At 37.5% G+C, this 27,199-nt stretch overlaps 1 protein-coding gene across 1 annotated transcript in view; it reads right to left on the reverse strand.

The window, feature by feature from the left end:
- The window catches only part of SBF2 (SET binding factor 2), a 498,680-nt gene that overhangs the window by 384,580 nt on the left and 86,901 nt on the right, over nt 1-27,199 (reverse strand). The window contains exon 2 of the mRNA XM_070383912.1: nt 20,884-20,969. Within this exon, the coding sequence (XP_070240013.1) occupies nt 20,884-20,969 (86 nt within the window). The remainder of the gene's footprint in view (nt 1-20,883; nt 20,970-27,199) is intronic.

The following is a 27,199-nucleotide window of genomic DNA, read 5'->3' on the forward strand; positions in this document are numbered from 1 at the left end:
CATCCCCAACAAAAAGAAATGCAAAAAGACAAAATGGTTGTCTGAGGGGGGTTACAAATAGCTGAGAAAAGAAGAGAAGCAAAAGGCAAAGGAGAATAGGAAAGATATACCCATTTAAATGCAGAGTTCCAAAGAATAGCAAGGAGAGATCAGAAGGCCTTCCTCAATGATCAATGCAAAGAAATAGAGGAAAACAATAGAATGGGAAAGACTAGAGAGCTCTTCAAGAAAATCAGAGATACTAAGGGAACATTTCATGCAAAGATGGACTCCATAAAGGACAGAAATGGTATGGACCTAACAGAAGCAGAAGATAGTAAGAAGAGGTGGCAAGAATATACAGAAGAACTATACAAAAAAGATCTTCATGACCCAGAAAACCACGATGGTGTGATCACTGACCTACAGCCAGACATCCTGGAATGCAAAGTCAAGTGGACCTTAGGAATCATCATTACAAACAAAACTAGTGGAGGTGATGAACTTCCAGTTGAACTATTTCAAATCCTAAAAGATGATGCTGGGAAAGTGCTACACTCAATATGCCAGCAAATTTGGAAAACTCAGCAGTGGCCAGAGGACTGGAAAAGGTCAGTTTTCATTCCAATCCCAAAGAAAGGCAATGCCAAAGAATGTTCAAACTACTGCACAATTGCACTCATCTCACACGCTAGCAAAGTAATGCTCAAAATTCTCCAAGCCAGGCTTCAACAGTACATGACTGTGAACTTCCAGATGTTCAAGCTGGACTGAGAAAAGGCAGAGGAACCAGAGATCAAATTGCCAATATCCGCTGGGTCATCAAAAAAGCAAGAGAGTTCCAGAAAAACATCTACTTCTGCTTTATTGCTATGCCAAAGCCTTTGACTGTGTGGATCACAACAAATTGTGGAAAACTCTTAAAGAGATGGGAATACCAGACCACCTGACCTGCCTCCTGAGAAATCTGTATGCAGGACAAAAAGCAACAGTTAGAACTGGACATGGAACAACAGACAGGTTCCAAATAGGAAAAGGAGTATGTCAAGGCTATATATTGTCACCCTGTTTATTTAATTTATATGCAGAGTACATCATGAGAAATGCTGTGCTAGATGAAGCACAAGCTGGAATCAAGATTGTCAGGAGAGATATCAATAACCTCAGATAGGCAGATGACATCACCCTTATGGCAGAAAAGTGAAGAACCAAAGAGCCTCTTGATGAAAGTGAAAGAGGAGAGTCAAAAAGTTGGCTTAAAGCTCACCATTCAGAAAACTAAGATCATGGGATCGGGTCCCATCACTTCATGGGAAATAGATGGGGAAACAATGGAAACAGTGACAGGCTTTATTTTGGGGGCCTCCAAAATCACTGCAGATGATGACTGCAGCCATGAAATTAAAAGACGCTTGTTCCTTGGAAGAAAAGTTACGACCAACCTAGACAGCATATTAAAAAGCAGAGACATTACTTTGCCAACAAAGGGCCGTCTAGTCAAGGCTATGGTTTTTCCAGTAGTCACGTATGGATGTGAGAGTTGGACTATAAAGAAAGCTGAGCGCTGAAGAATTGATGCTTTTGAACTGTGGTGTTGGAGAAGACTCTTGAGAGTCCCTTGGGCTGCAAGGAGATCCAACCAGTCCATCCTAAAGAAGATCAGTCCTAAATATTCACTGGAAGAAGCGATGTTGAAGCTGAAACTCCAATCCTTTGGCCACCTGATGCGAAGAGCTGACTGATTTGAAAAGACACTGGTGTTAGGAAAGATTGAAGGCAGGAGGAGAAGGGAACGACAGAGGACGAGATGGTTGGATGGCATCGTCAACTCAATGGATGTGGGTTTGAGTAGACTCTGGGAGTTGGTGATGGACAGGGAGGCCTAGTGTGCTGCAGTCCGTGGGGTCACAAAGAGTCAGACATGACTGAGTGACTGAACTGAACTGAAGGTGATAGGAGATTATAAAATGTATCAATATTGGTATTTGAAACTTGCTGCAGATATTAACATGGTGTGATATAGAGTAGATTAACTTCTTACTAGCGGTGTTCTTGTAATGTTTTCATACCCTTGCAGTACTGCAGCTAACATCTCTAAAAATGAGTTCTGGGCAATTAACAAGAGCTCATGACTCCACTGGCTCAGCTGGTAAAGAATCCGCTTGCAACGTGGGAGACCTGGGTTCGATCCCTGGGTTGGGAAGATTCCCTGGAGAAGAGAAAGGTTATCCACTCCAGTATTCTCATGGCCCTGGAGTATAGTCCATGGGGTCGCACTGAGTCGGACACGACTGAGTGACTTTCACTTTCATGACTCCACTAGCAATAGCTGGCACTGGTCTATAGTATCTAATAAAATCTGTTGCAAATCTAGTGAAAAATAATGTCCAAAGATTTGCCTGAGCTGAAATTTCTTTTTGAAAATCAGGTTACTGAATTAAGATCCTAAGTGTACATGTATAAAGTAGAACACCCAGCATTAAATGGACCAGATCCCCATCTTAATCACTTTCAACTAGATTATGTAAATGTCTGAAATCACTCTTAAAGTAGTTAAATAGGTAGATACTAAGAGTCAACATTCTGCCCTGCATATATTCTAGAAAGTCCAATTTTTACATTAAGAGTCTTATATTTGTAATTTAATAGCACACCTAAACATTTTTAAAAACTCAACTTTTGAAAAAAAAATATAAGCATGTATTTTTTTATATAAAGTTAGAAACAGGCTTTTGATAAGGAAAAAAAGAAAAAAAAAAAACAAAGTACTTTCAAGTACAGTAATAATGAGTAGAATATTTACCTGACTAGGTTAGGTTAATGTTCACACAAATCTGTAAAGTAGAAAAAGACCCTTAAAGATGATTTGTAAATATACACACACAAGCAAGTTTATCATCACTTTAAAAATGCTACTAGACTGAATATGAGGGCATGGCCACATCTGTCATATTTATTGCTGAATTCCCAGCACCCAACACATTGTCCAGCACCTAACAGGCACTAAGAAAATACTTAAGGATGAATCACTGGAAGCTACATGACCATTTGGCAAGAATACTATATACAAAGTAATTTAATCATCACAAGGGAGGTTGGAATTTGACCAGGAAACCTTTAAGGTCCTTTCCAAACCCTAAGATTATAAGACATTTTTATCATTATCCCAGTCATGATTTTAAATGATGGTCACATTCTATTATAGGAAAAGCCTTTAGAGAGATGCTTACCAATAACTAGAGGATGATTCATAACCCACCAGTCAGTCAGTCTATAAAAATCTTTGTCAAGCAGGAAAAAAGAAAGAAAAAAGGGTAAGGGAGAATCACTAAACATTACTGATCCTAAAGGACAAATTAAACATATATATTGCTACATTTAAAACAGACAAGCAACAAGGATCTACTGCAAATTCAAACAAAAAAAGTACACAGAATCATGTTTTCCTTAGAAGCCTCAAATTGGAAAGTCCTATATCAATTAAGCAATTGCTCAGTTACAGAACTGATTTAGAAATACATTAGATTTTTTTTTACTTGTACTTGACTCGCTTTAATGACAAATTGCACATGTGTGATACATCTCTGAACTCTTTGCCCTTGTATGAAATACAAATATTTTAAAAATACTGTATCATATACAAATGGATTACACACTAAATGTATAGCCTCTTTGATTACAGGAAGTTATAACCACAGTAATGTAGAACTCACCTATCTGGATAATTTTTGGCTACTGTAAGACAAGAAACTAACATTCATCACTACTTCATAATATAAGAAATATTTTCCTTAATAATCTGGTATAGTTGAAGTATGTATTTATAATTTGCTTTGTAATATCAAAAATATGCCAAATTCTAAAAGCTATTTAACCTAGCTTATTTGCTTTGCTTAGACTATCTGGCAAGCAGCAACAGGTAACTGGTTGCCTTGGTTATTTACAAACAAATGGACCACATTGTTCCTGTCAATGCTTTAGTACTTATCACTTCTCATGTACTACACAATTTACTTACTCACTATAGTTAGTGCTGGCCCATTCTCTACTATAAATTAAAGTTTTAAGAAGACAAGGACTTTATTTGGTTCACTGCTATATCATCAACACCCACCGCCATGACTGACACAAAGTAAGTGCTCTATAAATATGTTAAATGAATGAACCAGCATTAAATTGTAGCCAAAGTTTCAAATTGGCTATAAATTTTAAAGCAAAATTCTGGACAAATGAGCAAACTATAAAAAAAGAAGCTGTATAAGTACTAACAAGCTAGCACTTTAATAATCTTTATTTTTAAAATCACCAGATAAGATCCAGTAATTCCACTCCCAGGTATATACCCAAAGAAAACCAAAGCATTAATTCAAAAAGATATATGCACTCCTATGTTCACAAAAGCATCATTTTAAATTGCCAAGACACAGAAACAACCAAAGTGTCCATCAAAAGATGAAGGGATAAAGAAGATGTGGAAATACATACATTGCATAGTATGTATCATGGGATACTAATCAGCCATTAAAAAGAATGAAATTTTGCCTTTGCAACAACATGGATGGACTTGGAGGGCGTTATACTTAATGAAATAAGTCAGAGAAAGACAAATATTATAAGGTATCACTTACATGTGAAGTCTAAAAAATAAAACAAACCGGCAAATATTATAAAATATACAACAACAACAAAAAACAGACCAGTGGTTACCAGTGGGGAGAGAAAGAGGGGCAATATTAAGGTATGAAATTAAGAGGTACAAAGGTACCTAGATTAAGAAGTACATAATGTATAAAATAAATTAGCTACAAGGATATATTGTTCAGCACAGAGAATAGGGCCAATATTTTATAATAACTATAAATGGAGTATAATCTTTAAAAACTGCAAATCATTATGCTGTATACCTGAAATTTATAGTCAATTATAACAGTTTAAAAAAAACTTTTTTTTAATTTCATACCATAAAAGTAAAAATCACCAGAGATCAAAGACCCCGCCCTTAAAGTGTCTGGGAAGCAATTCTTCACTTTCAGTAAGAGCAGCACCACACCATTCTACTTAAGGTTATCACTGTCACCCAGCACTGATAAATCTATCTGCAGGGCAGCAGTGAAGATGCAGACATAGAGAAGAGACATATGGACACAGGGGCAGGGGGCATGGGGAGAGAGGAAGGAGAAGCTGGGCCAAGTGGAGAGAGTAACATGGAAACATATACACTACCATGTGTAAAATAGATAGCCAATGGGAGTTTGCTATATGACTCAGGGAACTCAAACCAGGCCTCTGTAACAACCTAGAGGCAGGTGGGAAGGGGCGGGAGGTGGGAGGGAGGTTCAAGAGAGAGGGGACATATATGTACCTATAACCAATTCATGATGATGTATGGCAGAAACCAACACAATATTGTAAAGCAATTATCCTTTGATTAAAAACAAAATTTTTTTAAAAAGTCACTGTCGCCAAGAGGCAACAGACTGTTCTGTGAGATTAAATTACAGTGTTACCTAGGTAGAACAATATTAAGATAAGTAAATATTTATGTGGAATTGGAATACATCTAGAAATTTTAAAGAGGTCACATTCAGTTTAAAAGAATTTCTAGTTGATGGAATAAGTAGAAAAAGAATTTATAAGCAGGGAGCTCTCCTGTGGCTCTTTTAGACTCAGAAAACGTCTCTTCCACTTCTCTGACCTATCAGAGTAACACTTAACCCAAACGGAAAGTTCCACCCCATCTTGTGTATTAGCACTCAGAAGTCTCAAAGTAACACTTAACCAGAATGGAAGATTCCACCCCACCTTGCGTATTAGCACTCAGAAGACTCAAGAAAAGCAGTCTCAAGAAAACCCAGTCAACAATGGAAACCACAATCAACCCACAAATTGATAGCACATCTCATTTAAGTTTTATAGGAATTTATTCCTATTTCCAAAGTAAGTACACAGTACTGAATTGGAGAAATATACTGATGATCTTACTACCCTTACTGAGATCTTTCAGTCAGTTATAAACCCAACAGTAGAATCTAACGTTTTCAGTAGAACATTAAAGCTGTCATATTTGAAGGTTATTCTGAGTTCACCTATACTATGTGTGTTTCTGGTAAATATGGTCCATCTTTGGAAGAAATAAAAGCTGCCAACTCCTTAATTACCAAAGATTTGTATCATTAGACCCTTCTGATTTTAATGTTTTAACATTAACACTTTTTTATTCACTTCTTCCCAATGCCAGCTAAACCTTCCTAATTAGAATAAGACTTATTTGTTAATTTTTTTCATTTTGAGAAAAAAGAGAAAAAAAAACTTTTTTTAAATCAGCTTACCACATCTAACCCAAGAATATTTTATATTAGTTTTAGAAAAGCTTTAGCGGAGAATCAAAAGGCCAAGGGCTTCATTATCATCTCAGCCTACATATAGCCTAAGTAGCTATATGACCTAGATTTCAATATCTAATTTTTAGCATGAATAGAGATGAATTTCAGCACTTAAAATAAATCTAACTTACCTAAACCTGTCACTTTTCTCTTTAGCTTTCCAAATCTTGAATTTATACAAATTTTTCCAAATTGTCTAAATTTCAGAAATTTATACAATTTCCACATATATTTCAGATGCTGGATACTTCTTAGTCTAACTTAAAGTATCTTAAACTAGCCAGAAGTAGCTATTTAGAAATAACTAAGGATTGATTATCTTTATGATTAACTTATAAAATATTGACCCTATTTTTAGCTTTTATTATATTTAAGGATATGTCAGAAATCATTCTACCATCCTTTATGCACACATTTCAGCAAAATGCAATAGTAAACTACTGCTGACATAGTACAAAATAGAAACACTATCAAGTAAGATATGTATGTAACATACAATTTAAAGGCATTTCTTGAAAGTAGGGAAAGCCTATTTCCTTCTTGAAAGTAAGGAAAGATAAAATTTGCAATAACAGACCCAGCCGTACATACATCACTGACAGATTTATAGTGGACCAATAAATTTTTAGTTCTCAAAGATTAAAAACTCTTCTTCAATAAATATACACATTTGTGTTTGTCAACTTAGTAACTCTCTCCACCTAAAATTTTGTATATTGGGGATATTACTGACTTTTTGTAGACACATAAGTACCACTAGAGGCCACCAGAAGCATTTTTAAATGCTTTTTAAAACTGACATGTTTGTTTTTCCAAGGGTTTTCAAGTACTCTAGAAAAACTTATAAGGAAAATGACTATATTCATAGTAGGGAAAATTCCACATGAATACTCAAAGTACAATACAAACTCAAGAAAAAAGATGTGACTGTAACAGGATGTCTGGACCATGGAAGAACTTGATTAGAAAAAGAACTGATGTGTGAGGGGATGGATAATATGAAAATATAATTCCTTATTATACCATTGAAAATAGATTATATAACTTAGAAAGTTGGTGTTCTCTCTCTAAATAGCTGTTGCTTTTTATAATCAAATTATATATAGGTATATATACTGATACAGACAGATAAATAAAATCCCGGAGTTCAGTATTCTTTCTTCGATATTACAAAATCTTCTACATATAATAATGTTTTTATATCTCAAGTTGGCTATCATCTATAGCAATTAAATTTTGATAAAGAAGTTCTATTTGCAAAAGCCACCCCACAGATTTGAATATATCCAAAATTCTGGCTTGACAAGAAAACCTGGCTCAGCAGAATAGATAACATTTGAGAAACCTTTGCTCTGAGATCCTAGGTAAATTGTTTCTAGAATCTCCCTCTTTTCTCCCAGTCTCCTCCTCCTCACTAAAGGGACACAGCAAAAAATAGAAGGCCCAAGTGGCATCCAGAGATTCTGTAGATCCAACTGAAATCTATGAAACAAAACAGAACTTATTATATGACTACCCACCTTTGCTGCATAATAAAGCAGAGAAACGTTATTAAAGTCTCTCCTAAAAAAAAAAAAAAAAAAATAAAGTCTCTCCTTAGCTAAAGGTTTGCAAAGATGCTGTCCTAAGTTTTCTTTTAAAAATCTTCACAGTTTTAGCTTTTACATTCAGCCAATGATCTGTTTCAAATTAATTTTTCTGTATGGTGTGAGGCAGGGTCAAAGCTATTTTTTTCCAAATGGACATTCAATTGTTTCACTACCATTTGTCAGAAATCCCATCTTTCCACAACTAAATTACCTTAGCCACTCTACTGAATATCTGTTTAGCATAACATGGGGATTTGCTTCTAGACTGTAGCATGGATCTACATGTCTATCTTTAAGCCAATACCACACTGTCTTGAATATTGAGTTCTACAGTATGTCCTGAAATCAGGTAATGCAAGTCCTCCAATTTTGATCTTTCTTCTCTAAATTGTTTTGGCTATTTGCCATACAATGTGTCAGAGATTAATTCATGTCACTGAATAAAGCTCTATCTCATATTTTTTTTTTAAGTTTTTAATAGTAGTATACAAATAAAGGCAATGGCAAAGAATGCTCAAACTACCGCACAATTGCACTCATCTCACACCCTAGTAAAGTAATGCTCAAAATTCTCCAAGCCAGGTTTCAGCAATACGTGAACTGTGAACTTCCAGACGTTCAAGCTGGTTTTAGAAAAGGCAGAGGAACCAGAGATTAAATTGCCAACATCTGCTGGATCATCGAAAAAGCAAGAGAGTTCCAGAAAAACATCTATTTCTGCTTTATTGACTAACTATGCCAAAGCCTTTGACTGTGTGGATCACAATAAACTGTGGAAAATTCTGAAAGAGATGGGAATACCAGACCACCTGACCTGCCTCTTGAGAAACCTACATGCAGATCAGGAAGCAACAGTTAGAACTGGACATGGAACAACAGACTGGTTCAAATAGGAAAAGGAGTATGTCAAGGCTGTATATTGTCACCCTGCTTATTTAACTTCTATGCAGAGTACATCATGAGAAACACTGGGCTGGAAGAAGCACAAGCTGGAATCAAGATTGCCAGGAGAAATATCAATAACCTCAGATATGCAGATGACACCACCCTTATGGCAGAAAGTAAAGAGAAACTAAAAAGCCTCTTGAAGAAAGTGAAAGAGAAGAGTGAAAAAGTTGGCTTAAAGCTCAACATTCAGAAAACGAAGATCATGGCATCCGGTCCCATCACTTCATGGGAAATAGATGGGGAAACAGTGGGAACAGTGTCAGACTTGATTTTGGGGGGCTCCAAAATTACTGCAGATGGTGACTGCAGCCATGAAATTAAAAGACGCTTACTCCTTGGAAGGAAAGTTATGACCAACCTAGATAGCATATTCAAAAGCAGAGACATACTTTGCCAACAAAGGTCCGTCTAGTCAAGGCTATGGTTTTTCCAGCGGTCATGTATGGATGTGAGAGTTGGACTGTGAAGAAGGCTGAGTGCCGAAGAATTGTTGCTTTTGAACTGTGGTGCTGGAGAAGACTCTTGAGAGTCCCTTGGACTGCAAGGAGATCCAACCAGTCCATTCTAAAGGAGATCAGCCCTGGGTGTTCTTTGGAAGGAATGATGCTAAAGCTGAAACTCCAGTACTTTGGCCACCTCATGTGAAGAGTTGACTCATTGGAAAAGACTCTGATGCTGGGAGGGATTGGGGGCAGGAGGAGAAGGGGACGACAGAGGATGAGATGGCTGGATGGCATTACCGACTCGATGGACATGAGTTTGAGTGAACTCCAGGAGTTGGTGATGGACAGGGAGGCCTGGCGTGCTGTGATTCATGGGGTCGCAGAGTCGGACACGACTGAGCGACTGAACTGAACTGAAAGTATACATAACATTTATCATCTTAACCATTTTTAAATGTGCAGTTCATTAGTGTGAAGTACACTCATACTGTCCTGCAATCAATCTTCAGAACACTTTTCATCTTGCAAAACTGAAAATCTATACCCATTAAACATTTCCCCATTCTTGCCTCCCCACCCATGGTAATCACCATTCTACCTTTTTTATGAAGTTGGCTACTCTAGGTACTTTACTTTGTGACTGGCCTATTTCACCTTGGCTAATGTCCTCAAGATGCATTCAAGTTGTAGCACATGTCAAAATTTCCTTTATTTTTAAGGCTGAATAGTATTTCATTGTATGTATATAACACATTTTGTTTATCCATTTATCTGTCAGTGGATATTTGGGTTGCTTTTGGCTATGGTGAACAATGCCACTATGATCATGTGTGTACAAAAATCTATTTGAGTCCCTGCTTTCAGTTCTTTGGGGTATATAACCAGAAGTGAAACTGCTAGACCACATAGTAAGCCTGTTCTGAATTTTTTGAGGAACTGCCATATCATTTTCCACAGCAGCTATACCATTCTACATATCCACCAACAGTACACCGGGCTGTAATTCTCCACAGCTTTGCCAACTCTTGTTATTTTCTATTATACTTTTTTATATTAGTCATCGCTTAATAGGTGTGAAGTAGTATCTATCTCATTTTCATTTTGATTTGCATTTCCCTAATGATTAGTGACCTTAGCATCTATTCAGGTGCTTGTTAGCCATTTGCACATCTTCTATCTCATACTTTTAACAGTTGCATTTTATTCCGATGAATGATTGTAGCACTAATTCAGTCAGTCACCTACTGACAGACATTTAGGTAGTTTCCACTTTTTGCCATGAATAACTTTATACATGTATATGCATATGTATAAGCAACCAAAAAATCAATTTGTTCAGGATAGATTCAGTTTATGCAAGTTTTCCAACTCACTACTTTCACTCTCAAAGTATTCTTGTTTGAATAATACATATGACTTATCAAGTGTCAGTTCCACCATAGCACAAACTGCTACAAGTGAAATTAGGCAAGAACTATCTCGACGGACATGAGTCTGAGTGAACTCCGGGAGTTGGTGATGGACAGGGAGGCTTGGCGTGCTGCGACTCATAGGGTCGCAAAGAGTCAGACACAACTGAGCGACTGAACTGAACTGATCTTTTATTAAACCTTCCAGGCAATTTGTTACCAGAACTCACACAACATTAGAAGCCCAGGATTAGAAAGAGATATCAAACATGGCTTAGCTCTATCTGAGACATACAGGCAACACACTTAGATTATAGGAATTGCACAAAACAACAATCAAAGGCGTGACCAGAATTCAAGTTTAACAGACTGACAGAATAGTGATGCCATCACTTCCAAGAGAAACAAGATATCAAAAAAATGAAAACTGAATCTTACAGTCTGTAGTAAGGAAGCCACAAAAACAAAATAAAACAAAAATAAGGAAAGGCTATGGTTTTTCCTGTGGTCATGTATGGATGTGAGAGTTGGACTGTGAAGAAGGCTGAGTGCCGAAGAATTGATGCTTTTGAACTGTGGTGTTGGAGAAGACTCTTGAGAGTCCCTTGGACTGCAAGGAGATCCAACCAGTCCATTCTGAAGGAGATCAGCCCTGGGATTTCTTTGGAAGGAATGATGCTAAAGCTGAAACTCCAGTACTTTGGCCACCTCATGCAAAGAGCTGACTCATTGGAAAAGACTCTGATGCTGGCAGGGATTGGGGACAGGAGGAGAAGGGGACGACAGAGGATGAGATGGCTGGATGGCATCACTGATTCGATGGACGTGAGTCTGAGTGAACTCTGGGAGTTGGTGATGGACAGGGAGGCCTGGTGTGCTGCGATTCATGGGGTCACAGAGTCGGACACGACTGAGCAACTGAACTGAACTGAAGAGAAAATTAGCATGATGGAGATGGCTGTATTTTTCCTGATGCCAAATATGTGTGTTTTCCCCAACACCAACTGGGTGGCAAACAATTCAGTTATGACACTAACTTCCCAGAGTGAGTACAAATCCCACAGTCAGGGGGTCAGGCCTCAGCCAACAAGACTGTCCTCAACTTCAGATGCCAGCTGCAAAAGGATGTCCAAATTATCCACATTTCTGCCTGTAGACTACAAATTCAGGGGTTCATATGACTGTCCCCCTAGGTTCAATAATTCATTAGAATAGCTCACTGAACTCAGGAAAACACTTTATCTACACTTACCAATTTACTGTAAAGGTATGGAGGGAGGGCGAAATACAAAACCTCCATGCCTTCTCCAAGCTCACTACCTTCCCAGCACATCCATGTGTTTACTGACTCAGAAGATCTGTATATATTTTCGTTTAGGGGTTTCTATGGAAGTTTCATTAGGTAGGCATGGCTGAATGTTTCATTAGGTAGCTCATTGGCCATTGATGACTGAACTCAATCTCCAGCCCCTCTTCCTCCCCAGCGGGCCTGAAATTTCCAATGCTCTAACCACATGGTTGGAGAAGGCAATGGCACCCCACTCTAGTACTCCTGCCTGGAAAATCCCATGGACGGAGAACCCTGGTGGGTTGCGGTCCATGGGGTCGCTAAGAGTCGGACATGACTGAGTGACTTCATTTTCACTTTTCTCTTTCATGCAATAGAGAAGGAAATGGCAACCCACTCCAGTGTTCTTGCCTGGAGAATCCCAAGGACAGTGGAGCCTGGTGGGCTGCCGTCTATGAAGTCGCACAGAGTCGGACACGACTGAAGCGACTTAGCAGCAGCAGCAACCACATGGTTGGTTACTCTGGCACACCAGCCCTCTTCCTGAAGCTATCTGGGGTTCCTGAAACCCATAAGCCATCTTATTAGCATACAAAAGAGTAAATTCCAAAGATTTCAGGCACTTTATGTCAGGAACTGAGCCAAAGTATTTTTTATTCTACCACAAAGACTGAATTAGTGATATCAAAAAATAAAGTCATCAAAGAGAATTAGAATAAGGGAAAGATCTTTGAATCTCAACAAGAACACTGTGGCAGAGGAAAGGCAGCTGTTCACTAAATCTGTTTCCCTTTTCGCCTAGGCACACATCTAGGTTTTATTTGCCAAACTCCCCTTACAGTTAACTGTGATTAAAAGACTGATTTCCGATGAATGGAAGAGAAGTGATGTATACAGCCTTCGGGGCTTCCCCAGTGGCTCAGTGGTAAAAAATCCTCCTGAATGTGAGAGATGCATGTTTGATCCCTGGGTTAGGAAGATCCCCTGAAGGAGGGCACAGTAACTCACTCCAGTCTTCTTGCCTGTAGAATCCCATGGACAGAGGAGCCCGGCAGGCTACAGTCCACAGGGTCACAGAAAGTTGAACACAACTGAAGCGACTGAGCACACACGCATACAGCCTCCCAGACCTTCCCCATAAAATCCACCTTTACTATCCTCCATGTTTTCTCTTATTACTCTGCCAAGTGAATGGTAATGCTCAAGATGAAACTTTGAAGATACCAAACCACACTCTTGTCTACCCTACTGCCAATCAAGTCTGTGATCATGCAAGTAAGAAGAAAAAAAGATCATCTCATTTTAGCCCCTAAGGCTTCAAGGTTTACCTATTATAACATCAAGCATTACCTTAATGAATTCAGAAAATACTAACAAACTACAACTTTGCAATTTTAGAATGGAGAGGGCATAACTATACTTTAGAATACACCCCTGAGATGTGGGTGAGATGGGTATAAGAGATGAGAGTGGATAGCAAGAAATCAGAACATTAACAGTCTTATAGGAAAAGTAATATGATCACAAAGGTAAATTAACTTTGTTTAAGGTTTTTAAGTTCAGATGCCATATTCCTTCCATAGTACCACACTAGGTTCTTACAGAAATGGAGACGGCAAATGAAGAAGAATCATTTGAAACATTTCATAATAAAGAAAAAATATGATAATAGCTAAAGAGATAGGGTCAGGAAAAGGCTTTTTTAAGTTAATACTTGGGATCAATGAAAAATGAAGACCAGAATGAGGAACTGAAGTTAAAAAGTACAGAACAAGCCATAGTGGTGATATGACAGACAATTACATAAGAGATGAACAGCAGTATTCTGTGTGGTAATGGAGCCAGGCTGTTTGCAAACAACATAAATCTGTAATAGGTTAGGCTTGTGTACTGTAGTTCTACAGCTTCCCCAGAAAGTTCTCTATGGCATCAAAGCTTTAGGTATAACAGAGCCCCAGCATGGCAATAAAACCTTTCCTGAGGTGGTTCTGAGAGCAGACCAAGGAGAGTGGGTAGATTAAAGATTCTCTAGCACAACAGAGACTACTAATCCTCAGTGTTAGTCACTAAGTCATGTCCAACTCTTTGCAACCCCATGGACTATAGACCACCAGGCTCCTCTGTCCGTGGGATTTCCCAGACAAGCATACTGCACCAGCTTGCCATTTCCTTTTCCACTGGATCTTCCTGGACCCAAGGATCAAATTTATGCTTCCTGCATTGCAGGCAGATTCTTTACCGAATGAGCTACCATAGGTATCTTCTATAATTATATATTTTAATTTTTAGCTGTCTTTTTGTATTTGTCAAATCTCTGGGAAAGTATTCTGCTTTCTTTACTCTAAATAATTACTTATATATCTAATTTTTTTATACTCACATGCAGGACCTACATTTTCACCTATTCAATTTAATCCTCTTATATGAAGGACCTGTAATTCCAACCTTTTAAAATATTTGTGAAACCTGATTCTGTCATCCAACATGTTCATTACCTTTCTCATTCTCCTTTCACACATATTCCTCTACAAAGAGGGGAAAAATTCTCTTTCATCCTTTCTACACTCAGTCCCCTGACCAAACAGTACTTATATCTAGGTCAGATGGACAGCCACAAGCCCATTTGCAGTATTCAGTGCATTCTAAACAGCTTAAAGAATTAAAATATTACATGACGCTTATACTTACTTCTCTGCCTTCAAATAGCATCCCATACTAAGACTACTTCTCCTAAGTTACAACTACAGAATGTTGAATACAAAGTATTTTTCATCTCTTCTCCCCAATCTATACTTAAAACTACAGAAAACTGGATTCATGCTGGTAGTCAAATTACTAGTTTATAACTTAAACAAATGGACTAATATCTTAAGAATCTCAAGTTTAGAAATTCTAACGAAACATTTAATCCTCTTTTACCCAAGCCACAACATTTTGTAATCACAGTACTTTAGTCTTCTAAAAAACAAATTAGAAAGATTTACAAATGCCTCAGTTTAGGCATTCCCTAGTGAAGACTGTGACACACTTTTTGAATGTGAATATAAAAAAAATTCACTTCTGAGACAGGGCATCTTTAAAAAGAGCTGGTGCCTAAAACAATACTATTTGTTGATGCCCAAAATGAAGCCAATACAAACATTGCTTCCCATAATCAGAAATAGATTGTTAGCCATAGAATGCCTCTGCAAAACAATTCTTAAATTTTCTTTGAAATAGTCACTAAAATTGACTGAAACTTTATTTATATGACTGTCTGTGGTTTCCATGTATGCCTAAAAGGTACGAGTAAAAGACAAAAATATCCTAGAATTGGAAAAGCAGTCATTATGTTTGGTTTAGCTTATTTTCATATTTTTATTTTTAAAAAACCATCCAAATTAAAGTTCAGCACATCTCAATAGAAGAAAAGAAAGAGAAGGCAAGTTTTTTACACAAAAGCTTTAGAAAGACTAAATTCAACATCCTCTGAATTAAATTTGGGATCTGACTTATTAGTGAATGAATGTCTAAAATCCTTTCCCACAGTCATAAAGTTTAGTCTTCAGGCTGAACACAATTGCCTTTCAATTAGAATTTGAATACATGAAATACCTGCTGTGTGGGCAGGAAAGATGACAACAGAAAATAGTTTCGATATGATACTATGTTCTGAACCCAGGCTTATCCTCTAATAAAATAAATAAATGAAACTGGCTTCTAATAACACAGCATTGTTTTAGCACAGCATTCTTTTAAGATTTCTGAACCTCAGGTCTACCAAATTATAGAATCCTGTTTTCAGATCCTGCATTTAAATGTTAACCATAGCTTAAAGTATCACTCTCAGAATATTCTCAGATTTTGACTGAGACTGAGAGTTAAAAGACCTGGGTTTGAATCCTAGTTCTGCTGCATCTCAGCTGTTAGACCTTAGCAAAACTGTTTAAACTTCCTAATCCTCAATATACCTACCTTTAGATATATTAATACTATCTCTAATCATCTAATTTGTCAATTCATCATATTCTATCAATTGTATACAACTGTTAGATATTAACATTACATGCTAAAAAATTGCTCCATTACCACCACCTTGGAGGAGCTAAGATTTTTTTTTTTTTTTTAATGTAGATCATCAGAAAAGGGTCACTACAACCCTGGAATCAACAAACCACTTAAGAGACTGAACCAGATCATCTTTAATTACACTAAAATTTTATTAGGTCTATTTCTGGTCTTAAAGCTGCAGGACTTGCTCTAGATTATACAGCTTATCACAGTTTTCAAGTTATTGCTGTTAATACGCAGAATAGCTTCACATTTCTAACATATAAGGTATAGTGTGTGTGTGTGCTCAGTCACTAAGTTGTGTCCAACTTTTTGTGACACCCATGGACAGCTGTAAATAGTAAGACAACAAAAATGTAACAGTTAACGATTTTGTATGTTTTTAAATGGATTTGATAGATAATATAAACAAATTTATTCTGTACCTGACAAAGCACAACAGACATTAGGAAATAGGAATTGCTATCAATTATGAAAAAATTTAAAGGAAAGAGAAAGTTCCCAATGTAATGCAGCAAGATAAATAATCTTTAAATATTAATCTAGCCCCAAACATTCTGAAATGCTTCACAAAAAATCACCCAACATATTCATCTAGGAAAATCTTAGGTGAGGAAAAGTTATGCTACTTCTGAACACCTCAGTTTCACCAATCCAGTAAAACTCTACTTGTTACTGGAGAGACCCTGACAGCACCCAAACACAGGACTGTCTTTCCCACAAAGAAAAAATATCCATTTAGTTAGTAGTAAAGTCAACACCGGAGAAGGCAATGGCACCCCACTCCAGTACTCTTGCCTGGAAAATCCCATGGATGGAGGAGCCTGGAAGGCTGCAGTCCATGGGGTCGCTGAGGGTTGGACACGACTGAGCGACTTCACTTTCACTTTTCACTTTCATGCGCTGGAGAAGGAAATGGCAACCCACTCCGGTATTCTTGCCTGGAGAATCCCAGGAATGGGGGAGCCTGATGGGCTGCCATCTACGGGGTCACACAGAGTCGGACATGACTGAAGTGACTTAGCAGCAGCAAAGTCAACACATTAGATCTGATAGACAGAGTGCCTGAAGAACTATGGACGGAAGTTCGTGACATTATAGAGGAGGTTGGGATCAAGATCATTCCCAAGAAAAAGAAACGCAAAAACGCAAAATGGTTGGCACAAATAGCTGTGAAAAGAAGAGACGCCAAAGGCAAAGGAGAAAAGGAAAGGTATACCCATTTAAATGCAGGAGTTCCGAAGAATAGCAAGGAGAGATAAGAAAGCCTTCCTCGGTAATCAGTGCAAAGAAATAGAGGAAAACAAAAGAATGGGAAAGACTAGAGATCTCTTCAAGAAAATTAGAGATACCAAGGGAACATTTCATGCAAAGATGGGCACAATAAAAGACAGAAATGGTATGGACCAAGCTTGCTACTTGGAAGAAAAGTTATGACCAACCTAGACAGCATATTAAAAAGCAGAGACATTACTTTGCCAACAAAGATCCGTCTAGTCAAAGCTATGGTTTTTCCAGTAGTCATGTATGGATGTGAGAGCTGGACTATAAAGAAAGCTGAGTGCTGAAGAACTGATGCTTCTGAACTGTGGTGTTGGAGAAGACTCTTGAGTGTCCCTTGGACTGCAAGGAGATCCAACCAGTCCATCCTAAAGGAAATCAGTCCTGAATATTCATTAGAAGGACTGATGCTAAAGCTGAAACTCCAATACTTTGACCACTTGATGCAAAGAACTGACACATTTGAAAAGACCCTGATGCTGGGAAAGATTGAAGGCAGGAGAAGAAGGGGTAACAGAGGATAAGATGTTTGGATGGCATCACTGACTCAATGGACTTGAGTTTGAGTAGACTCCGGGAGTTGGTGATAGACAGGGAGACCTGGCCTGCTGCAGCCCATGGGGTAGCAAAGAGTCAGACACGACTGAGTGATTGAACTCAACTGAACTGAAAATCAACACATGTCTCTCCATTACTACTAGTGAGACATGAGAGGCATCACAGTATCTATGCCTTAACTTTTGAAATACAGAAAGTATTCCTTCTCAGTCATAGCTAAATAAACTACAGTCAAATCATGATCTCTCTCTAACCCAATAACGTCTGTTGTCCTTAAAATTTATGAAGGTGGTTCACTGTTCATACTGTCAAACTGATGTAATTGATATCCATCCGCACATTTATGTGAGGGGAGGTAGGAACACACAAAAGTTCTAAAAGACCTCGAGTACCAAAATGCTCCCCTTTCAATCATTACTAAAAAGGACAGTGAAACAGTTTTAAAGCTTTAATAGTACAAATGCCAGTTATCCACACTGTAAGACCAATTACTAGTATTTGCCAAGATATGGAAGAGAAGAAAAAGGAATATAAGGAGGGTCCTTAAAAACCTACTTTTCTCCTCATGTGGTAACGTTTACCTTACCCAGAATACTTCATCTCTGACACTCCTAGTCACCCAATGTGTGGGATTTTTTCCTCAAAACAAGCAATTATGCACAACATCTGCTGGGTGTCCTACAATTTAACTGACTGATTAAGGTTAAGGGCTCAGTCCCATGAGACCAACACACCTCCTCCACCTGAGATGCCAACTGCAAGCAGGTCCCCAGGTTACCTACAACTTCTGTATGACTGACTTGGCTACAAATCAGAGGTTCCCATGGCTTCAACCTCTTTGGATTCAATTAATTTGCTCAAGTGGCTCACTTAAAAAACATTTTACTTACAATCAGTTTATTAAAGGATATGATAAGGAATACAGATGAACAGCAGATGAAGAGATATACAGAGGAAGCCTGGGAAGGTCCCAAGCACAGGAGCTTCTCTCTCTGTGCAGCTGGGGTGCATCATCCTCCCAGTAGGTGGATGTTTGAACAACCTGGAAGTTCTCCGAATCCCATACTTTGGGGATTTTTATGGTGGCTTCTTCATGTAGGCATGATCAATCATTAACTAAACTGTTAGCCCTTCTCCCTTTTCAAGAGAATAGCAGATAAATGCTGAAAGTTCCAAGCTTCTAATCATGGCTTGGTCCTTCTCCTCATCCAGGAACCATCCAGGAGTCCCCCAAGAGTCACCTCATCAGAACAAAACACTCCTACCACCCAGGAAGTTACAAAGGTTTCAGGAGCCCTGTGGCAGGAACCAGGATCAAAGATCAAATATTAGAACAAAAGATGTCTCTAGTATATTTTGACTTAGGAATTACAAGGGTTTCAGAAGCTCTGTGCCAGGAACTAGCGGCAGAGACCACTTTGTTGTTCAGTTGCTCAGTCATGTCCAATTCTTTGCAACCTCATGGACAGCAGTACACCAGGCTTCCTTGTCCTTCACTATCTCTTGGAGTTTGCTCAAACTCACATCCATTGAGTCAGTGATGCCATCCAACCATCTCATCTGCTGTCATCCCCTTTTCCTCATGCACTCAATCTTTCCCAGCATCAGGGTCTTTTCCAATGTATTGCCTCACAGATTCTCATACTCTTCCCCCCCTTTTTAATGCCTAAACTCAAGTTTTACCCTCTCTGTGGATCTACAGAACTCACAGCCTTCTTTACACAATTGGGTTTAACAATCAAAATTAAGCATTTAGCAATGTATTTTTTATCCTCAGGGAGGCAGAAATGGACAGTCATTTGCTAAGATAAGAAAAATCATAGTTTTCAACATCAGTTTTATTACTAATAAATATTTATGATATAGGCTAACAAAAGACTGAACAGTTCTTCCTCTGAGGTAGGAGCTGCAGTATGTCAAACACAGAGCACCAATGACAACAATAATAACAAGCTACCTTATTTACTGAGAACTTTATGGAAGACACGGTTCTAAGCATTTTAATTGTATTTTTCTTATTTTATTTTTACATAACCCTAGGAGATTAGTATTATCAGTGTCCTCATTTTATAGATGAAGACTCTTGTCGCTCAAGAAATTAAGTAACTTGCCAGATATCACACCATTCAGCTGGGATTTTCAACCCAAGCACTCTTCTCATTGTCATATTATACCAAATGTTCACTCAAAACAATTGCTTTGATGAATACTGCTTGTGTGTGTGTGTAAATATACATACAATATAGATGAACACACACACATATATACAAACACATATACACACACTCTCTAAACTTTATAGTCATATTGCAAAAATACTTTAGTGATCATCTTTGCAGTCTCTGATTTTATCACCACAGATCCACCACCAGAGAGAATGTGTTAGTCATATAAATTATGCTCAACCATAAATTGCTTTAAAATGGTTGACAAAAATAAGGCAGTTAATTGCACTATTACAAAACAAAATACAAATCCTGTAACTAGAAAGAAAGAATTCAGATTTTTATTTCAAGACCAAATTCAAACCATGATTGATCACTATTAAACCAACCTTTGGTTTTGTTTATCTACGTTTTTATTTAGTTTTCACTAAAACAACGACCTTGAAATTTTCAGGAAAAAAAAATACAATAAATATTTGATTAGTAACACACACTATCACTGAAGATACTAGACTAAGAGTTTGATTATAAGAATCAGAGGAATTTTTCAGCTTCCAGGTACATAAAGATTATCTATTTCATCTTTAATATTAAAGAGAAATTTAAATGGGAAGAACAGGTATTCCAGAACCAATGTAAGTCAAAGGTTTCTGTGTTGGGGAGATTATTTTTAATAATGTGTTACAATTAAATCACCAAATAATTTAAAAGTAACTGCAACATAAATATAACCATAAATAAAACAAGAAAAGTATCATTTTAAAAGTACAGTAATACAACATCAGCTTACCAATTCAATTCCCTGTGGAAAAGGTGTATCATCCCAGTCCTTCTGTGGAAATCTCTGGATTATTTTCCCCAGACCTGCTCCTGACCCTATTAATAAAATCAAAGTGCATTAAGTTACAGGTACTTAAAAATCTGAATACTCATTTTATTAATACTTATTTCTAAATGAATACTTGTTGAATAAATTTATATACTGATTAAATATGTTCATGTTTTAAAGGGTATAAAACTATCTTCTAAACACAATACTGAAATGATAGGTAATTCCCATCCTACAGACTCTCAGAAGAATGACACAGAAATACTAGGAAAAACAGGCATGTGAAATCAAGTCTCCACATCATGGGAGTAACTACCCTTTATTTCCAATAAGGAAAGCCATCTTCTGCTCAGTATCTCAAGTTGAACTTTAAAACCTTTACCATGAAGACAAAGTAATCTTAAATGACAAATGAAATGGCACTATTAGCACTAAGCTTCAGTTATGGGCTATAAGCACTGTGCAAGGTTAAAGAAAGATTTTTCAGAGTGGCCTGGAAATTAGACAATCACCTAAACAGGGTTTCTCCACATCAGCACCACTGACATTCTGGGCCAGATAATACCTTGTTGGGTTTGAAGGCAGTGGGAGGGGAGCTATCCTGTGCATTATAGTACACTATAGTATGTTTAGTAACATCCTTAGCTTTAACCCACTAACAGTTAATAACACCGCATCTATACCACTAAGTTGTTACAACCAAAAATGTCTCCAAATCACTGCCAAATATGCTCGGGGTTGGGGACGGGGGCAAAAATGCCCCTGGTTGAAAACCACTCATCTATATCATTCAGTTCAGTTCAGTTGCTCAGTCGTGTCCGACTCTTTGCAACCTTAGGACACTAGAACGCCAGGCTTCCCTGTCCATCACCAACTCCTGGAGCTTGCTCAAACTCATGTCCATCGAGTCAGTGATGCCATCCAACCATCTCATCCTCTGTCGTCCCCTTCTCCTCCCACCTTCAATCTTTCCCAGCATCAGGGTCTTTACAAATGAGTCAGTTCTTTGCATCAGGTGGCCAAAGGATTGGAGTTTCAGCTTCAGCATTGGTCCTTCTAATGAATATTCAGGACTGATTTCCTTTAGAATGGACTGGTTGGATCTCCTTGTAGTCCAAGGGACACTCAAGAGTCTTCTCCAAAACCATAGTTCAAAAGCATCAATTCTTCGACGCTCAGCTTTCTTCATCATCCAACTCTCACATCCATACATGACCACTGGAAAAACCACAGCCTTGACTAAACAGAACTTTGTTGGAAAAGTAATGTCTCTGTTTTTTAATATGCTGTCTAGGTTAATCATAACTTTTCTTCCAAGGAGTAAGCATCTTTTAATTTCATGGCTGCAATCACCATCTGCAGTGATTTTGAAGCCCCCAAAAATAAAGTCTGTCACTGTTTCCACTGTTTCCCCATCTATTTGCCATGAAGTGATGGGACCAGATGCCATGATCTTAGTTTTCTGAATGTTGAGCTTTAAGCCAACTTTTTCACTCTCCTCTTTCACTTTCATCAAGAGGCTCTTTAGTTCTTCATTTTCTGCCATAAGGATGGTATCTTCTGTGTATCTGAGGTTATTAATATAACTTCAGGTTAATGCTGAGGTTATTCTCCCAGCAATCTTGATTCCAACTTGTTCTTCATCCAGCCCAGCATTTTGCATACTATACTCTGCATGTAAGTTAAATAAACAGGGTGAAAATATACAACCTCGACGTATTCCTTTCCCTATTTGGAACCAGTCTGTTGTTCCATGTCCAGTTCTAACTGTTGCTTCCTGACCTACATACAGATTTCTCAGGAGGCAGGTCAGGTGCTCTAGTATTCCCATCTCTTGAAGAATTTTCCACAGTTTGTTGTGATCTGCACAGTCAAAGGCTTTGGTGTAGTCAATAAAGCAGAAGTAGATGTTTTTCTGTAACTCTCTTGCTTTTTCAATGATCCAACGGATGTTGGCAATTTGATCTCTGGTTTCTCCACCTTTTCTCAATCCAGCTTGAACATCTGGAAGTTCACAGTTCACGTACTGTTGAAGCCTGGCTTGGAGAATTTTGAGCAGTACTTTGCTAGCATGTGAGATGGGTGCAATTGTGTGGTAGTTTGCACATTCTTCGGCGCTGTCTTTCTTTGAGATTGGAATGAAAACTGGCCTTTTCTAGTCCTATGGCCACTGCTGAGTTCTCAAATTTGCTGCCATAATGAGTGCAGCACTTTCACAGCATCATCTTTTGTGATTTGAAATAGCTCAACTGGAATTCCATCACCTCCACTAGCTTTGTTTGTAGTGATGCTTCCTAAGGTCCACTTGACTTTGCATTCCAGGATGTCTGGCTCTAGGTGAGTGATCACACCATCATGGTTATCTGAATCATGAAGATCTTTTTTGTATAGTTCTTCTGTGTATTCTCACCATCTCTTCTTAATATCTTCTGCTTCTGTTAGGTCCATACCATTTCTTTTATTGTGCCCATCTTTGCATGAAATGTTCCCTTGGTATTACTAATTTTCTTGAAGAGATCTCTAGTCTTTCCCTTCTGTTTTTTTTCCTCTATTTCTTTGCACTGATCACTGAGGAAGGCTTTCTAATCTCTCCTTGCTATTCTTTGGAACTCTGCATTCAAATGGGTATACCTTTCCTTTTCTCCTTTGCCTCTGGCTTCTCTTATTTTCCTAGTTATTTGTAAGGCCTCCTCAGACAGCCATTTTGCCTTTTTGCATTTCTTTTTCTTGGGGATGGTTTGGATCCCTGCTTCCTGTACAATGTCATGATCCTCTGTCCATAGTTCTTCAGGCACTCTGTCATATCTAATCCCTTGATAGACAGAGTCTATATCATTTCTCTATCATTACTATTACAAAATTACCCTGTGACACTAAAGACCGGATCAACTCAAAATTGATCTTTGGGGATATAATCTGTGAGCAATTTGGGCTAGAGAGTACATGCTAGATCTAAATTGCTTTTTGCTGTACTTTTTAAAGAGCTTCCTGCACTTACATATTCTACATGTTGTTCCCACTCACTCTGAAGTAAAAGCAACTGCATTCTGATTATCTGTGCATCTAACTTAAGGAAACCTTAACACCTGATTCAATTTTTTAAAAAGAAATCATCCACTATCATCTCTCATCTTCATCCCTGTGAACTGAACTTCCCTTTGGCTCTCACTTAGACTTCAATCACTTTATGACCAAATTCTTACCTTTAAAAGATAACTGGAAAGTTAAATTCATCTTATTGACCAACTGAGAATTGTTCTAAAATTGAGGTCACGTTTGAAAAAGGCAAAATAAAAACATTCTCAAAAATGAACAACTGCTGCAGTATAGTAACTCTTCATATACCAACCATTATACGGAAATAAAGGATTTCAGTAAGAGTAAACTAAAAGTGATTTATTATAGACACCCAGCTTCCAAAATCCACCTCAAGTATCACCAGTTCTTACATTCATAGCAAACTTAATTCAACAAATTACTAGATACTGGAGATATACAATGAAAAAGACATGGCCCCTATCTCAAGGAATTAAGAGAACAGAAAACAGTAAAAATGAACTGATAATTTCAGTACATCACAGTAAGTACAACGACAGAAGTAGCAGAGAAATCATGGAAATTTTTACAGAAATGACAGACAGCTTCTGTTCTTTCAGAACCATCTTTATATGCCCAAGTACCTAGCATAATGAATGCCTGGCACTTAGTTCATACTGAGCTAAAAGTTTATTTCAATAGATTTGTTAATACTGATGGAAACTGTTTTAAACTTATATCTCCTCTCACTTTTTAAAAAGTGATATGAATATTATATATCTCATCATATTTAATCAGGTGTTCCTATATTGCTTTCATTCTGAAAGTCATAACTCATGTACTTCAGGCTCAGGAAATATTTTATCACATTAATTTTCACTAATCATAAAAATAAATGTCAGCTGCAGAAAAAACTTTAATATATAAAAATATAAAGGAGAAATCATCTATTATCCCACACCCGAAGACAATTACTGCTAATGTTTGGATTTTACCTAGGCTTTTCTCATATGTGTATTTTTTCCATCATAATCAAGATAATACTAAACTTAAGTTTATATATTGATTTATTATTAATGTTTTCTAACATGCCTTTGACAAATATATATATTTCCTATTTTCTCTATTATAAATAATGCTATGAAAGCACCTTTCTATACAAATCTTTATCCTCATCTCACTTTTGCCCAGAAAAAATCTTAGGTATACAACTAATGGATCAAAGAATATGAAAATTTTAAAAACTCACACAAAGTCAAAGGGCCCATCAGTAAGATATAATTTTTTACACCCTGTATATAAGAATGAGACTGTTACTTTCACTTGTTTAGTTAATGCCAATTTGAAAAGTAAAAAGCTCCTTGTAAGCAGGAACGTAACTTTCTAAAGGTCTCTAGGAGCCATATACTTAATTTATTGATTTCATAATGATATGCAGTCTTTCAATAAGAAGAAAGCTTAGTGTGAAATGCTGATGTAACATTCGTAAGCACACAGAGAAATATGATTCATGAGTGATATAACTTCCTTATATGATGCTATTTGTAAATGGAAATTAGGTTATAAAAAGGCAAAAATAAAAATGGTAACATGGTATTTCACAAAATGTGGAAGGAGCTACAGTAACTTGGTTTTGAATATCAAATATGCAAATTGGTACAGCTAACTTTTGAGAAACTTAGGAGAATACCCTATGGAAGTAAACGAACATTGTCTGATGCTTCTTTTTGGATTTTAAGACTTTAAACTGAATGTTTAAATTTATTTTCCAAGTTTATAAAATTTACCTAAAACCATTCTTACAGGAAGTGCTGGTTGTATTTAAGAATGCTGACAAGATGAAATTTTATGTTAAGGAGCAAGCCATATTGCGGAAAGACTGTTTTAGACTCAAATGTCCACCTGTGGGCTGATTCTTGTGTCCAGAGGTGAAGTCAATCAGAATGGCTGTGGAAACAGCTCCGATTTGCACTATGTATTAAATGGGCATGGGTAACTGGGTAGGGAGAGAGACACTTCTCAAAAGAAAGGGGATCACTTCTTAGAAAAGACAGGTGCTAGGCTGACAAATTGTGATTGTTCAGTGCATTGCATACAGCTAAATTGAAAAAAAAAAAAAAAAAGAGGGGGCAGTTATTAGTCAAGGCCTTCCTGATTTTCTTTCCAGCCCCTACTCTACCACTGCATCATAAAATCAGGAAATACAATGACAAAATGTGGAGCTCATACATAAAAAGAGGGACTCTTAGCAGGATACCAACACATTTGGAAATAGCTTTCCTTAAAAAAAGAGCAAATGCTAGACAAACCGCCCCACACAAATTTAGGAAGGGTGAGGAAATACTGGCGTGATCAGGCACACTTTTCCCTCCTTTATGTGTGGTAACCCATCCACCTTCCCCTGGGTCCTGATAGGGTAATCCACTTACCCGGCCCACCACAAGGATTATCAAGTGACCTAGGATGATCCAACCATTCACCCTGCCAAAGTGACTGTTCAAGCCTTACCAAATGACTGCAGGAAAGTCAAACAGTATTTTTAGGGAGTGCTAAGTAGCATGCTGTATGTGTGGAACAGCTAATAGTATGAGGAAGATGTTCATTTGCAGAAGAAATGAAGTCAGTAGGGGTTAATTAACTGAAGAAATGCAATACTTTGCTCCATATGAAACAAGATGCTTGATATTTGTTGATCGTATCAACTGACAGAAATCAATCATTTTAGTATCATGTATATGTTTAAAGTATACACATATAAAATATATACTACTTGGCTTAACAGAGGCTCTGAATTTTGAGAAATGCTACTCTAATGCATACTTTTTAAAATCTTCTCTATGTTTGTCTACACAACTAGATCGGTGGTTATCTATATTAGAGTTGCTTTCTGAAGTCCATCTGCCCATATCACATTCTATCAAAAATGGCACCAGTTCAATGAAGGGCAGCAGTCATGTTCAGAAGCACACAATCCTCTCTCTCTTACCAACCAGAGAGAAATTATGAAATCATTAATCTGACTAGTACATTTACTTCTACTTATATATTTCACCTCACTAGAATGGAAACAGTGATTTTGACCTGCTATGTTTACTGATGTATCCCAGGCATTTAGAACAATAACTAGTATATATTAGATATTTAATAAAATACTTATTGAGTCAATGAATGGGACTATTAGGTGGGCAAGGGCAAGCAACTGGCAAGCAACTTATGACCAGAGTGACCTATAAAAGGTGCC

The sequence above is a fragment of the Bos mutus genome, chromosome 15, assembly GCF_027580195.1.
Source record: "Bos mutus isolate GX-2022 chromosome 15, NWIPB_WYAK_1.1, whole genome shotgun sequence".
NCBI lineage: Eukaryota > Metazoa > Chordata > Mammalia > Artiodactyla > Bovidae > Bos > Bos mutus.